This window comes from Pristis pectinata, chromosome 19, assembly GCF_009764475.1.
Source record: "Pristis pectinata isolate sPriPec2 chromosome 19, sPriPec2.1.pri, whole genome shotgun sequence".
Classification (NCBI taxonomy): domain Eukaryota; kingdom Metazoa; phylum Chordata; class Chondrichthyes; order Rhinopristiformes; family Pristidae; genus Pristis; species Pristis pectinata.
In genome coordinates this window covers 29,459,310-29,474,553 of record NC_067423.1, presented here as the reverse complement: position 1 = coordinate 29,474,553, position 15,244 = coordinate 29,459,310, and the positions used below count along the sequence as shown (strand labels likewise).

The 15,244-nt window shown below is 37.6% G+C and overlaps 1 protein-coding gene across 3 annotated transcripts in view; it reads right to left on the bottom strand.

The window, feature by feature from the left end:
- bltp3b (bridge-like lipid transfer protein family member 3B) overlaps positions 1–15,244 on the bottom strand; it is a 105,637-nt gene that overhangs the window by 28,277 nt on the left and 62,116 nt on the right. For 2 of the 3 annotated variants that reach the window (XM_052034102.1, XM_052034100.1), the window contains exons 10-15: positions 13,781–13,957; positions 12,482–12,639; positions 7,337–7,478; positions 5,462–5,536; positions 3,953–4,143; positions 1,579–3,113 (exon numbers count right to left, since the gene is read on the bottom strand). In XM_052034102.1, coding sequence (XP_051890062.1) covers positions 1,579–3,113; positions 3,953–4,143; positions 5,462–5,536; positions 7,337–7,478; positions 12,482–12,639; positions 13,781–13,957 — 2,278 coding nt within the window. The remainder of the gene's footprint in view (positions 1–1,578; positions 3,114–3,952; positions 4,144–5,461; positions 5,537–7,336; positions 7,479–12,481; positions 12,640–13,780; positions 13,958–15,244) is intronic. The other variant, XM_052034101.1, reaches the window with a different exon arrangement.

The following is a 15,244-nucleotide window of genomic DNA, read 5'->3' as shown; positions in this document are numbered from 1 at the left end:
ATGGCAACACATGCAAGATAGTGAAGAAAGCACATGGAATACTTGCCTTCATTAGCCAGAATACAAGAGAGGGGAGGTTATGGCACATCTTTATCAAACGTTGGTTAGGCCACAGCTGTAATACCATGGAGACAGCTCCAGTTGCCACATATAGGAAGGATGTCCTTGCACTGGAGAGGACACAGAGAACATTCACCAGGACGTTGCCTGGCATGGAAGTTACAAAGACAGACTGGGTCGGGTGGGTTTGTCTTCCTGGAGCAGAGATGGCTGATGGGGGCCTGATAGAGGTTAACAAAATTTTGAGGGACATGGATAGGGTAAATACAGGGAAACTTCTCCTCATAGCAGAGGCATCTTAAACTAGAGGGCGTAGATTAAGACAAGTGGCAAGAGATTTAGATGGGATCCGAGGAAGAATTTTTTTCAGCTGAAGGGTAGTTTGAATGTGGAACATACTGCCCGAGTGGGTGATGGAGGCAGATACTATCACAATATATAATTATTCAGACAAGCTCTTGAATTGGCAACACATAGATTATGGACCAAGTGCTGGCAAATGGGATGAGTACTGACAGGTGTTTGATGCTCAGCATGGAGCCAGTGGATCAAAGGACTTGTTTCTGTGCCGTATGACGCTGTCTCTGACTATGAAGTACGTCCTGATGCGAGTGATAAATCAGTGTCTGCAATGGCACGTTCTTCCATGGTACCTCAGCAGTACAATCCTTAAATGGTTTGATAATTTTTCATGTGCTTAAAAATCCTTCTTATTCTTTTTAAGCTCATATAACCATTTTTCCATTCCTTCTGCATTTTTAAGCTCCTTTTTAGTTTTATTTCCAGAATTGTAAGCCTGAGATTTATCAAACATTTTCCTTTTAAAGTTTAAGCTTATTCATTGGTATGTGAACTATCATTATACTTCATTCACCACATTTTGGAAGATTTTGCACTATTGATCCATCAGCATGTTTGCTACTTTCTCCATTAAGTTTGAACCAGAGCATTAATCTCACTGACTATTTCATTTCCAACAATCATCTTTGACAAGTATGATTTCAAATGAAACTTACTGTGCATAAGCAACTATTAATTCAAATAACTGCTTTGCACAAAGTGGCCACTAGATAGAGCCTGTGCACTACTACTGTACACAATTCAAAACTACAATTAAAACAAAAGATAAATTTAAATAAAACAAGAAATTACATCTAATTAGCAGAAAAGTGAAGGCCAGAGTAGGGATTCAGATATCAGCAATAAGGTTATTCACAATGAACACAAAGATTTTGAATTGGGTCCCATGATGATTTGTTTACATTTCTTGAACATTACCACCAATGCAAAGTGTGCTTTTTAGGAATGAAGCAATTATGTCAATTTAGCAGGAGAACAAATTATTTTTCTTCCCATCCTAAAACCTGATAACATCAAGCAATTTTACAATAATAAAAAGGCATAGCCAGTTAAAGAAAACAAAGATTACAGATAATGGAAAATAGTTAATAATAATAGAACTACTGCTCATAATGCATTATTTCAAAAATGATGCATTGGCTTCAAATAGTTGCATACCTTGACAATGACTGAGGTAACACCAACTTTGTTGAAGTTTGTATTTCTTTACTGTAATCCAAGCTTTGCACGGGATTCACTTTTTCACGATCTGTTAAATCATTTACTGAATCTACAGTTAGATTTCTTTTGTTTACCAAAGAGTTGGAAATTTCTTCTTGGCAATTCTCCTTCAATGAAAGAGTACTACATTCATCTTTGTTTATTGTGCAAACATTCAATGGGTCCAGACTTTGAGAAACATTGAGTGCTTCAACATTCAATAACTCTGTGGCTTCACTGTGCTGATTTTCATTTACCAATAAAGTTCCATTGATATCCCCTGAGGCATCCATTGATGCTGGAAATTGACTAACAGAAGCAGCATCAAAAGGAGACTGCGAGATCATTCCTTTTATCAAAGCTGAGTCACTATATGATTTAGAAAGTATAGAGTCTACTGGCCTGACTGTACTTTTGTGTGCGTTTTGTTGAGCATTTCCTGATTCATTAAGTTTTGTTTGGGAGAGATGATCAGAACTTGAATCATCTTGCTGTCCTTCATTTTCAGCTACCAGAGTTTCTCTACTTTGAGAAGGTGAAAGGTCAGATTCTACAGGACTTGTATTTTCAGCCAAATCCTTATTGGTTGACTCTGCTTGGGGCAGTGGGCGAAGCAATAAAGCTACTTCAGCACTTTTAATCACCAGCCCAACACAAATCTTGGTTTGCTCTGCTGGCTTTCCAGTTACTTTCTCAATATTCTTCTGAAACTGTTCCTGAAGGCTTTTAATTGATTGCTGAAGGCGGAGCAAGAAACAGTACTGATGATGATTAATCTGCATGCTCACGTGCTTTTGAACATGTACAAGAACATGTGTATCTGCATCTGATGAATTCAAGGATTTCAGAGGTCCGGTCAGAGCACCTAAAGAATTTGATTTATCCAGTCCATGAGAGAATGCCTCGGATTCTGTACTATAATAATCCCTCAAGAGCTTTTTATGATGTAAACGGATACTAAAATCACTGGATTCACTTTTGCGAATTTGAGGGGCAGACTGCCTGGAAGACAGAACAGATTCTTGTGATTTTGCAAATCTATTGGGTTGGCAAACCCAGACTGAAAGAGGGAAAGAATCCACAAATCCCACAGGTCTCCCTTTTCCACTCTTCATCCCTTCGTAGTCAATCCAAAATTGTGAAACGTGCACAGCCCACACATCTGTAGCAGCAAAAGTTTTCAATGCATTTGTACTCAATTTTGGAGGAACTAAGCCCTTATAAATGTCATGCAATTTGGTATCCTGCTCGTGGGCATGTCTTTGAAATACCGGGTGCAATATATTGAAACTATCTGCTGTTTTAGGAAAAGATGTGAATGTTTTGCTAAAAAAGCTATCATCTTTGAACTCCTGCAGTATGGCTTCCAGGTCCGCCCGTGTACAGTGTGGTGAGAGCCTTGTATTTGTCGCAATCACTTCAGCCGTCTGAATAGAAATCGATTGTGGTTGGTCTTGATGGCCATTGGGTCCCATATCAGTTGGAACAATAAACTGAAAAATACAAAGATATATTCAGTTCAAACAATGAAGATAAACAGTTGAGAAAAATTTCAATGTTTTCCAATATGCTGCATTTAAAACTGTTTATGACCATCTGAATCAAATCTAAAATCATTTTGCATGGTCACTGCGATAGGTTGAAATCTAATCCATTTGCTTGGGCACAGAAAACTTTATTAAACGGCTAACACTGACTGGACTGCTTACATTTTATAACAACGTTTTGATTTTCTGAGTTTTGTGTTTGACTGCTGCAAAGTGAATTGTACATGAAGAGTAAAATGTTCTGATCAAGTAACTTTCCCATATTCTTCCATTTTCTAATTGCCACACAGTACTGAAGGGGCATTATGAGCAGATTAACCATTGTCTGCATGCTTCATGATAAGGGGAGTTGTAACAATGACCTCAAGTAGCTGAGTCAGTTGCCATGGCCCAAACATGTTTGTAATCAATATTTGGTGGTTTTCTCTGCACAAATGTGAGCAGTAGCTTTTGCCAGCAGAATATCATGCGCATGACCAAAAAAAGTGGCAAGCATGCCACATGATCTCAACAGTGATCTGAAGTTAACAGAAATCATCTTCAACAATCCAAGTTTTTATTTCAATTTATACCAGACTCTTAAATTTGTTTCTTCAGTTATTTTGAATTGTACAATGATAGTTAATAAAACCAAAAGATACTGGCCTTGAACTTAAGCAGTGGATTTTAAATTTTCATTAAAATAAGAACATCTTAGACCAACCTCAAGCACAAAACAAAACTCACAAGCACTGATTAATTTTACGGTTTACATCCAGTCACTACAATACTATACATTAATATACCTTGAGCATCAAACCATCAACTCGTATGTCAACATGGTCATCTTCTTTCCCACTATCAAGTTTATAGATAGCTGTGAACTGTTCCAGACTCTGTCGCAGATCTAGTACAAATTGGTTCAACCACAACATGCTCCTGGCATCTAGAGTCAACTGTAGTGCATTCATCTGTATGTAAAGATTCGGGCAAGGAACTGCAGACAGGAATACAGACATATTATTTAAATCTGTGCTTGTAATACTTCCATCAATATTCAAAGCAAGACCCAGTATGTTAGTGATGGTGGACTCAAACTTCCACCCAGCCAATCACAGCATTTATGTGAATTATAACCAGAAATTTAATCAGTATTTCTCGAGGAATTATCTAAAATAACCATAGATTACAAAGTGCAGAGAAGAAAATTTCATGGAGAATGGATTTTACCATTTCAAAATTGATTAGATGTATTCATTAGTTATAATAGAAAAATAATTTACCAAGCTGCAAGATTTAATTGAAGAAAAAGTATTTTCACCGTATTGATTTGCCTCATGATCTAATGTAATCTGCAATCTGAACATTTGTTAAAGATTATCCTTTCAACATAACTTAGATAGTGTTATTTCAGTCACTTCTGTAAATTAAAAACTAGAGCTACTAAAAACTAGAGCTGCTGAAGCTTGTACAGATTACATAATATCTTCTACTACATCAACTTTAGATATAATTAATTACAGGTGAAGTGGTCAAAATGTTATTAGGCTTCTTGTTTTGAAAATGATATGCATGGTTATAGATTTAATACCTGTCGAAAATCCACAAGTTAAATAGATAAATATTTAGATACTGAGGTAATCAAGTGATATGGGATGAGTGTAGTTTAGTGGTGCCTAGGTTAAAGAACACTCATCTCAATGAATGAGAAAGCAACCACACGGAGCCGAATGGCCTGCTCTGCTTCTAATGTTCTTATGTTTTGATGGAAGGCTGTCAATAAAAAGCGTTTACTCTGCTCCTCTTTCCACAGCTACTTTCAGCAAATTGTATTTCAGATTTCATGCATTTAATTTTAAATGCTGTTCCATACCTACAGAGCTTGATGGAATAAGCTCTACTTCATCTAAAGAGAATGAAAGGCAAGAGCAAACATTTTCTACATTTTCCTCCAACTGGTAGTTGCAAATTATATTTCAATATTCATGATTAAAAGATCCAGTTGGCTATTCATAATGTATGAGGTTCTAATTCTGTTCTTTAATATCCTAAATATTTTTAATTTTTTTAAGTCATAAAGTAAACTTTCAATTACACTATATAAATATTGAATACAATATTCCACAATACTTCATGGTTGTAATTAAGCAATAATACAATCTGGTGAAAATCCATTTTGAAAAGATTCAACTAAGCACATAGTTTATTCATTTTATGATTCATTTTATGTCATGCAGAATCATAAATGATAAAAGAACATAATTAACAATCAGCCTACCAACCAAGAAACCACTTTACAGTAATAATTGTGTAACCTGTACTGAAAAGGAGATCTAGAGCAGAACTTCGTTGTAGGTTCTTTTCCAACCTGTCCAACACATTCCATAAGGCTATAATGCAAGGTCACAAGAACCAATTTCAATAGGAATAATTATCCTGCACTTGACAATACTTTAGCATTAAAATGCAAGGCATTTTCGTGAAAATATAAAACCCATAAATGGTACATCAGGGCCAGACACAGCTAACATTATTTGCTCAGGAAAAAATTATTGCAACATAGATCGAGTGGACAGTCAGAGACTTTTTCCCAGTGCGACAATGGCTAACACGAGGGGACATAATTTTAAGGTGATTGGAGGAAGGTATAAGGGGGATGTCGGGGTAAGTTTTTTTTTTACACAGAGAGTGGTGGGTGCATGGAACGCACTGCCTGCAGAGGTTGTGGGGGCAGATACATTAGGGATATCTAAGAGACTCTTAGATAGACACATGAATGACAGAGAAATAGGGGGCTATGTGGGGGGGAAGGGTTAGATAGATCTTAGAGCAGGATAAAATGTCGGCACAACATTGTGGGCCAAAGGGCCTGTACTGTGCTGTAGCGTTCTATGTTTTTAAGTCACTTATACTTCTGCTTATAAACCATTAAATGCATATCACAGGATACCTCTGAAACCTAGCAAGTGTAAATGAATTAATATTACAAGTTCATTTCATTCCACTGATGAAATAAAAATTTGACACCCTGATCATATTTGTGTGGTCAACAAATCATAGGTTCAATTTATCTAACTTTTTGAAGAAAATAGATTCACACTATCACTAGCCTTGCAGTGGGTGTTTGCTGTGAAATAGTCAATAGGGTATAACAGTATTTGTCATGAAGATCAGTGCAAGGGACCACCTTAAAGTTGCTTGTCAAGGACTGGAAAAGAGATTTATTAATGTTTGAAACATGGTCCTGTTTGCAGTATTTTTGCAGTGGAGTCATACAGCATGGAAACAGGCCCTTTGGCCCAACTGGTCCATGACGTCCAAGACACCCATCTCAGCTTGTCCCATTTGCCCACATTTGGTCCATATCCCTCTAACTCTTTCCTATCCATGTTCCTGTCCAAACGTCTCTCAATTGTTCATGTACCTGCTTCAATCACTTCCTCTGGAACTCATTCCATATACAGACTACTCTCTGGGTGAAAAAGTTGCCCCTCAGGTTCTTATTAAATCTCTTGCCTCTCACCCTAAAACTATGCCCTCTAGTTCTTGATTCCCCCTGGGGAAGAAGACTGTGTGCATTCACCTTCATGATTTTATATGCCTCTGCAAGATCACCCCTCATTCTGCTACGCTCCAATGAATGGAAATGAGAACAATAAGAGGAATCTTACTGATGATACCAGCTCTTAAAAGTTTTTTTTTGGTTTGTTGCACTGAATGTAATGTTCTAAAGCTCCAGGACCAATTGAAAGGGTACAGGTCAGATTTTATTTTTGTGAATAATATGCAAGATAGTTTTGTTCTGAAAAGAGATTGTGGAATATTCTTGAGCTTTGAGGAAAGTCACAACATTGCAGCAAACTTTGAAAGAGTTTTATTTTACTGCATCGTACTCATAAGGAACTTTGAAGCTAAGCAAGGGGATTAAATCATTTCATCCAACAAGGATAAGAGAGTCAAAATCCATCCAAATGTTCATCAGAATCACAGTACTTCTTTCCCTCCCAGTCAGTTAAGATTTTCTACCAGAGGTCATCATACTTAATGTCTGCTGGAACAAACTCTTGATAACACCACTTTAGAGTCATCCCAGTCCCATCTCTTCTCCCATCCCAAACAACGAGCAGCTTTCAAGTCCAAATTCATTCCATCACACATATTTAATAAAACATTTTAATATAAACTCTTACTAGGAAAGTCTTTTCCATCTGGGAAATAATATTCAGTGAATTCCATGTGAATAGCTGCCATTTCTGATGGAAGATACAAAGATTTCTTATTGCAACAAATCATAGCTTTGGGAGAATCTCTTCGCTGATCTGCTGTAGAAACCTGCAGGGGACCAAGTTAAGAATTTTATCAAGTGAGCAAGATAGCAATTTCACCATTACTCTAAGGCTTTGGAGCACTTGGAAAGTTCAATTCCATGAAGGCAAATTATGAAACAAAATTAAGTAAATGTAATGATTAGTGGAGTAGCACCACAAAAGCTTTTACTTTCAAAAGAAAACAAAACTGGTCCCTAACATCCTTTGGAGAAGGGAGCCACTACTACTCTTACCCAGTTGTAATTCTAGTTATATGCTAGATGATTGACCCTGAATGTTGTTTAGTGATGGCGTGGAAATTCTACTTCACCATGCTCTAAGCACAAGAAACAATTTTTTAAACATTCCTTTTTTAGACTGATTGATCCAAGAGCAAGTTAGAACATTCTGCAAATGGCTATTCATGTAAATTACAAATAAAACTTCAAGATGCAATGTTAGGAGCTGCAGCCTCCAATGAGAGAAGCTCTGCGGCCACAAGGAACCTCTCCCTGGACAGACTGTTATCAGCATTTCACAGAAAGGATTTTTCTAAATAGATATATTCATTTACTTTCGGACATTTTGTAACTTGTACCATGGTAAAATTGTAAATATTAACACCAAATTGTCAATTTCAGATTCTGATTTTGTTTTTGAAAGTAGTTTTTATGCTTCCTTCCTTTATGCTGATAAATAAGCTCTTAATCTCATTGGATGTAATTTCTTTAAATATTTAATCATGAAATCTCAATGTACAAGAAATCCAGATCAACTATTTCATTCTGTAACAATGCAAAATATGTTTCAAGTAAGGTGTAAGAATTTCTTATATTGTGTAGCTACTGACCCTTTTAATAGGTACAATTGTCAAGTACACAGATCAACCTTTTGTTCAGTGAATTGTGTCATGTTGTAATGGAAATTAAATCTCAAGATGACTGCAGGCTAAATATTATCTTTGCTGTATTATTAAAATTGGGTTGGAGAGTCATGTTGTTTCTCACTTTGAAAATATTGTAAAAGAAATTAGTAAAAGCCAACTAACTGTTAGCCGAGAATATACTTGTCTACAATTAAGCACAAAAATTCTGATTTGATACACACATACAAACACACACACACACTTCATTACTGTGTGATTGGACTAGAAAATGATCTCATTAAGATGAGACTACCATTGCATCAGGCTTGTCAACATATATTTTATTATATTATTATAATTCTTCAGCTGTGAAAGGAGGAATTGTAAAATTGTAGATACTAATTTGATTGAGTAAGTTTGGCCTATTCAGAACAATGCATGAATATTCTATCACAGAATTCCTATCTACAGTGGCATGCAAAAGTTTGGGCACCCCTGGTCAAAATTTTTATTACTGTGAATAGTTAAGTGAGTAGAAGATGAACTGATCTCCAAAAGTAATAAAGTTAAAGATGAAACATTCTTTTCAACATTTTGAGCAAGATTAGTGTATTATTTTTGTTTTGTACAATTTTAGAGTGAAAAAAGGAAAAGAGCACCATGCAAAAGTTTGGGCTCTCCAAGAGATTTGAGCTCTCAGATAACTTTTACCAATGTCTCAGACCTTCATTAGCTTGTTAGGGCTATGGCTTGTTGACAGTCATGGTTAGGAAAGGCCAGGTGATGCAAATTTCAAAGCTTTATAAATACCCTGACTCCTCAAACCTTGTCCCAACAATCAGCTGCCATGGGCTCCTCTAAGCAGCTGCCTAGCACTCTGAAAATTAAAGTAAATGATGCCCACAAAGCACGAGAAGGCTATAAGAAGATAGCAAAGCGTTTTCAGGTAGCAGTTTCCTCAGTTTGTAATGTAATTAAGAAAAGGCAGTTAACAGGAACGGTGGAGGTCAAGGTGAGGTCTGGAAGACCAAGAAAACTTTCCGAGAGAACTGCTCGTAGGATTGCTAGAAAGGCAAATCAAAATCCCCGTTTGACTGCAAAAGACCTTCAGGGAGATTTAGCAGACTCTGGAGTGGTGGTGCACTGTTCTACTGTGCAGCGATACCTGCACAAATATGACCTTCATGGAAGAGTCATCAGAAGAAAACCTTTCCCGCGTCCTCACCACAAAATTCAGCATCAGAAGTTTGCAAAGGAACATCTGAACAAGACTGATGCATTTTGGAAACAAGGCCTGTGGACTGATGAAGTTAAAATAGAACTTTTTGGCGGCAATGAGCAAAGGTATGTTTGGAGAAAAAAGGGTGCAGAATTTCATGAAAAGAACACCTCTCCAACTGTTAAGCACAGGGGTGGATCGATCGTGCTTTGGGCTTGTGTTGCAGCCAGTGGCATGGGGAACATTTCACTGGTAGAGGGAAGAATGAATTCAATTAAATACCAACGAATTCTGGAAGCAAACATCACACCATCTGTAAGAAAGCTGAAGATTAAAAAAGGATGGCTTCTACAACAGGATAACGATCCTAAACACACCTCAAAATCCACAATGGACTACCTCAAGAGGCACAAGCTGAAGGTTTTGCCATGACCCTCACAGTCCCCCGACCTAAACATCATCGAAAATCTGTGGAGAGACTTCAAAAGAGCAGTGCATGCAAGAATGCCCAAGAATCTCACAAAACTAGAAGCCTTTTGCAAGGAAGAATGGGTGAAAATCCCCCAAACAAGAATTGAAGGACTCTTAGCTGGCTACAGAAAGTGTTTATAAGCTGTGATACTTGCCAAAGGGGGTGTTACTAAGCACTGACCATGCAGGGTGCCTAAACTTTTGCTTTGGGCCCTTTTCCTTTTTTGTTATTTTGAAACTGTAAAAGATGGAAATAAAAAAGTAATCTTGCTTAAAATATTAAAGAAATGTGTCATCTTAAACTTTATACCTTTTGGAAATCAGGTCATCTTTTACTCGCTTAGCTATTCACAGTAACAGAAATTTTGACCAGGGGTGCCCAAACTTTTGCATGCCACTGTATAAACCCCTCTGAAAATCAACATTATTTTCCCCCTACCATTTGGAGGAAAAAAAACAATCTGCAATTTCTGCAGCTCTCAGTTCAATTACTGACAGAATATGAACATACTTTTCATAAAGTGATTATCCCAAAATCTCTTGTTTTTTGTTCTTCAAGTCTCTTAGCATACGCACACATTTGCAGTGTTTATGCACATGTTCTTGGGGTAGGGAAGATGTTGGCCAGGTGAAGACAAGTCAGGAGTGTGATGGATACTCTCCATCTGCCTGGAAATGTGCAGCTCCAAGAACAGACAAGCAGATTGACATCATCCAGCTGACCCCACTCATTCAATCCCTCCACCATCAGCACACCAAAGCTGCAATGCCATCTGCCATGCACTTACACACTTGGGTTACTCCAGCAGTACATCCTCAATATTCAACCTTTACCAAAGAGGAAAAAGGCAGATGGTTCTGCAGATACCCCTCCAAATCACACAGCAAACTGATGTGGAAATAAACTGCTGTTCCTTTGTCTCAGTGGGTCTAAACTGTGGAACTCTTTACCTAGCAGTAACTTTGGAGCAGTTCCACCAGAAGGACTGCAGTTCAAAGTGGGAACTTGCCACATAATTCAAGGACAATTACACTGGCAACAAATGCAGATTTTGCCAAAAATTGAATTAATATTGAAATTTGATCAAGCCCATTTGGCAGTGAAATCAGAAAGCCACTTTCCATTTAATGCATAATGGACCAACAATGATAATATTTTCCTGAGGCAAGGGTATCAGGCCACAGGAAACAAATACACATAATGGGTTTGTACAGGCCAACCATGATTTAACCCTATGGAAAAACAACCTGAAGTTCTTAATATATTCCGTAATCTTGGATGGATGAGAAAAGATTCGGAAGAAACAGCTATGAAGGAAGACTAAAGCGACAAAATTAAAAATTTCCCAAGAGAAATGTCTCTAATCGTACACGTTATTCCAGATTCAACAAATTGTTTACTTCAGTTTTATTGTGAAAACATGCCTTATCTCCACTTCCATCTTTTCTCAGGGGAAAACTTTAATTTGATTGTTTTAGCCTTCCTTCATAATGGTGCTTCAAGGCCTCAAGTCACCTGGTGCACCCTTCTCCAAACCTTTTCTAATACATCCATGTCCTTTCAAGAGGTTGAATAACCAAAATGTCATGCTACATTCCAGAATAAGCCTCAATGTTTTCTACAATGTTCCATTATCTAATGTTATTATCCAATTAGGATTCATTTTATCAATGGCTTCATCATTGATGTGGTGGATATGAACACTAATCCTTTTCCATTAATGGTCATTTCACATTTAATGTTTTGTGCAGCTAAATACCCTACATTTATTTATATTAAAATTTATGAGACATGTCAAGCCATCAATGTAACCTGCTCAGGTTTCTTTAAACATAGTAAGTGACTTGAAGTAGAGCAGGCAGAGATTGCATCATGGGCAGATTTAATTTTTTTTTGAAACAGACATCTGTTCCATATCATCACACCCAAGTATGACAAATTGGAATGGCTCTGGACTGAATACTTGCAGAAACCTATTAGTTACACAAACTGAACAGTTTCCATTTATTATCACCTCCATCTTTTGCTGCCAAGCCCAATGTCAATCTGTAGAGATAATGTGTAACAATTATATGATATACTTCCCTTTCTAGCCTTGAAATAACCTTGTCAAACACAGGTTGAAAACCCAAAAGTAACTTTACTTGCTAATCCTCATTAGATTAGTTGCCGTTACAAGCAATTCCAATCCATTTGTATGACTCAAAATATTATGACTTACGACAAATCTGCACTTGATGTAATACCTCATTTGAGAAAAGAGTTTAACAGCACCACATCCTAACATGTAATTGTTTTGGTGAACTAAAATACACATCATGGATTTTTCAGAAGGAACAATACTTAAACTTTGAACATAAAGTTAAAATTTTTAAAGAATTTTAAAAAGGCATCACATTAGAATTTAATACAAAACCTGCGATATGTTACAAAGGTCAAATTAATAGCAGTTCTAAAATATCCAATTCTCACCTGATAAATATTTAGATCCTCCACTCTAAAAACAACACAACTAGATAATAGCTTTGTTCTTGTCTGCGGACTAGTTGAAGATGAAACACTAGCAGGACTTGTTCCTTTTGACATCTGTTCTTTCCCTGTAGTTACAGGTTTATGTCTGAGGGTGGTCTCTACATAGATTAAAGAACAAGCACTTAAGATACTGACCAAACATTCAGTTTCTGAAATAACAGCTACTGTTCAATGAAGTCATTTTTATTTCAAACACCTTCCAAACAGAGTAAACGAAGATTGCTCAATCAAGATACTTCATATGAAATCTTTGCCAAACAAATACGCAATTCTTTTGGTGAAATAAACTGTCCAGGTGACTAATCTTAACTGAGAAAGCTACTGCTTGCATGGGTCCTGTTTAATACTACCCATCTTAAGTTGTGCAGCCCAAGAAAAATGAAGGATCTCAATTTCAAAATGAGCTTTGATTGCAACTGATCATTTCAATTCTCTATGATGCAAAATACCTCAAGCAGGAAAACCAATGAGAGAAATAAATGGACAGTTCAGATTTTTTTTGAAACAACATATATAACCCAATGCTTTACAATTCTTTTTTGAACAATTTTGCTTCACAAAATCACATGCTTTTCTTTAGTTAAACAAAAATGTAAACTGTGGTTGTGTCATTACAGGAATACCTAATATTCACATTTGAGAGATCAGCCTTTAATTAACCATTGGAGCGGGGAGTGGCACAACAGTTAGTGTCACTGCTCCATAGCTCCAGAGATCTGAGGTTGATCCTGATCTTGGGGTGTTTTGTGTGGTATTTGTACAGTCTTTGCGTGATTGTGTCAGTTCCATCTAGGCGCTTCAGTTTTTCCCCTTTCTCCAAAAAAAGTGCTGGATGGTTGGTTAAATGTCTACTGTAAATTGCCCCTAGGTGACAGGAGAATCGAGGGAGTTGATGGAAATGCAAGAGGAGAAAATGGGATTAGTGTAAATGAGTGCTTGATGGTCCTCATGAATAAGATGGGCTAAAGGGCCCCTTTCCATGAAATATGGCTCAATGACTCATTGCTTAGAACTGTGGCTTCAATGAAAGATTAGTTAAGCACCCCTACATAAAACAGATGCATTTCATCCTGCCTTGCCAAGCACTGCAACTTGGGTGTATAGTAAGAGCACTACTCTCCCCCCCCATGAATGACGGGCTCTGTTTCAGCAGTCAAGAGTTGATGAGCCCTTTCCCTTGCAATACACAGACAATTCAGTTCTCATTATTAACCACAAAAGCATACAGAGAACACTGACCTATTAACGCATGTGGAGGTGAACCATTTGGTGAAGGAGGTTTGCTTATACTATAATCCTTCACAGCTTGCTTCAGCATATCAACATTAGACTTGAATTCTTTCAGTAGCTCTTTTGTCCAGCTTGATCTCGTTTTTGTAGACTCATTATAGTACATCCAGTGCTGACAGCTGTCCCCTGAAAATGTTAAAAAATCAAAAGTCAGTCACGTTAGGAATCTCCACAACCACTTGGCTATGTGCAACAAATGTAAATTTTGAGAGATGGGTAAATTACTACTACTCTAAGGTCACTGGCACCCAATGGAATTTTTAAGCACCATTCCCATCCACTTCAAAAACCATAACAGCCAATAATTTGGTCACTGTTTCACACCGTAACAAGTTATTTACAACTTCAGCCTCCTATCTGCTCCACAGTTGAATGTTTAGCCTGTAAGCTTGAAAGCACAAAGACTCTCTCCTTCCATGTAATTGCTCCTACATATGCCTATCACCTTGTAAAATCTTCATGCATGCTTTACATCTCAAGACTTGACAATAACAATGGTCCCCAGGTGAACCTGTCACCACTCTCCCTCAAGATACCCTGTTCATTGGAATATATCAACGTACAATCAAGAGATCACAAGGATATCCACATCAGCTTCGCCATGATGGGTACCGACGAGGCCGGACTTACCACTACTTAATGCATTCAGTCACTTCAATCAGGCTGGCCCCAAAGATAGTGGCAACCTATTTTCTTGCAGCCATATTTCTACTTTGAAATTCTTAAGGATCCTACATCAAAACGTTTCCTCAGACACTGCCTCAAACAATCTGATGCTTCAAACAAAAGGAGCCACCCAGTGCCCTTTGTCAACACACACAAAAAGTGCTGGAGGAACTCAGCAGGTCAGGCAGCATCTGCGGAGAAAAATACATAGTCGAGGTTTCAGGTCAAGACCCTTCCTCAGGACTGGAAAGGAAGAGGGCAGAGCCAGAATAAGAAGGTCGGGGGATGGGGAGAAGCACACGCAGGCAGGTGTTAGGTGAGTTCAGGTGTTACGAACCAGCAACAAAAGAAACACACTTTATTAATAACTACTTATGATAATAAGAAAAATAAAAGTAAAAATGTTAGAATGTTAGAAGTAAAAATGTTAAACCTTGAACATTAACCCCAAAACTAAACTTGTCGTGTGTGTGTGGCAAAGTCCCAAACTCCAAGTCCAGGAATGGTTCTTAAAGTTCAGTTCAGCAAGCCATAAGGTGAAACATGAGCAAAGGCTTCTTCAACCACCACCATCGTCTGAAGATAAAACGTAGATGTAGAGAGAACAGAGAGAGAGAGTAATTACAAAATCCAAACGTTCCACGATGGAACCCAAACGACACCTCAGTGTTTACTCGGTAGTGACTTACTCACCCCGAAAAGCATCCGTATCGTGGCCATCCACACAAATACCTGTTTCCCCTCTAC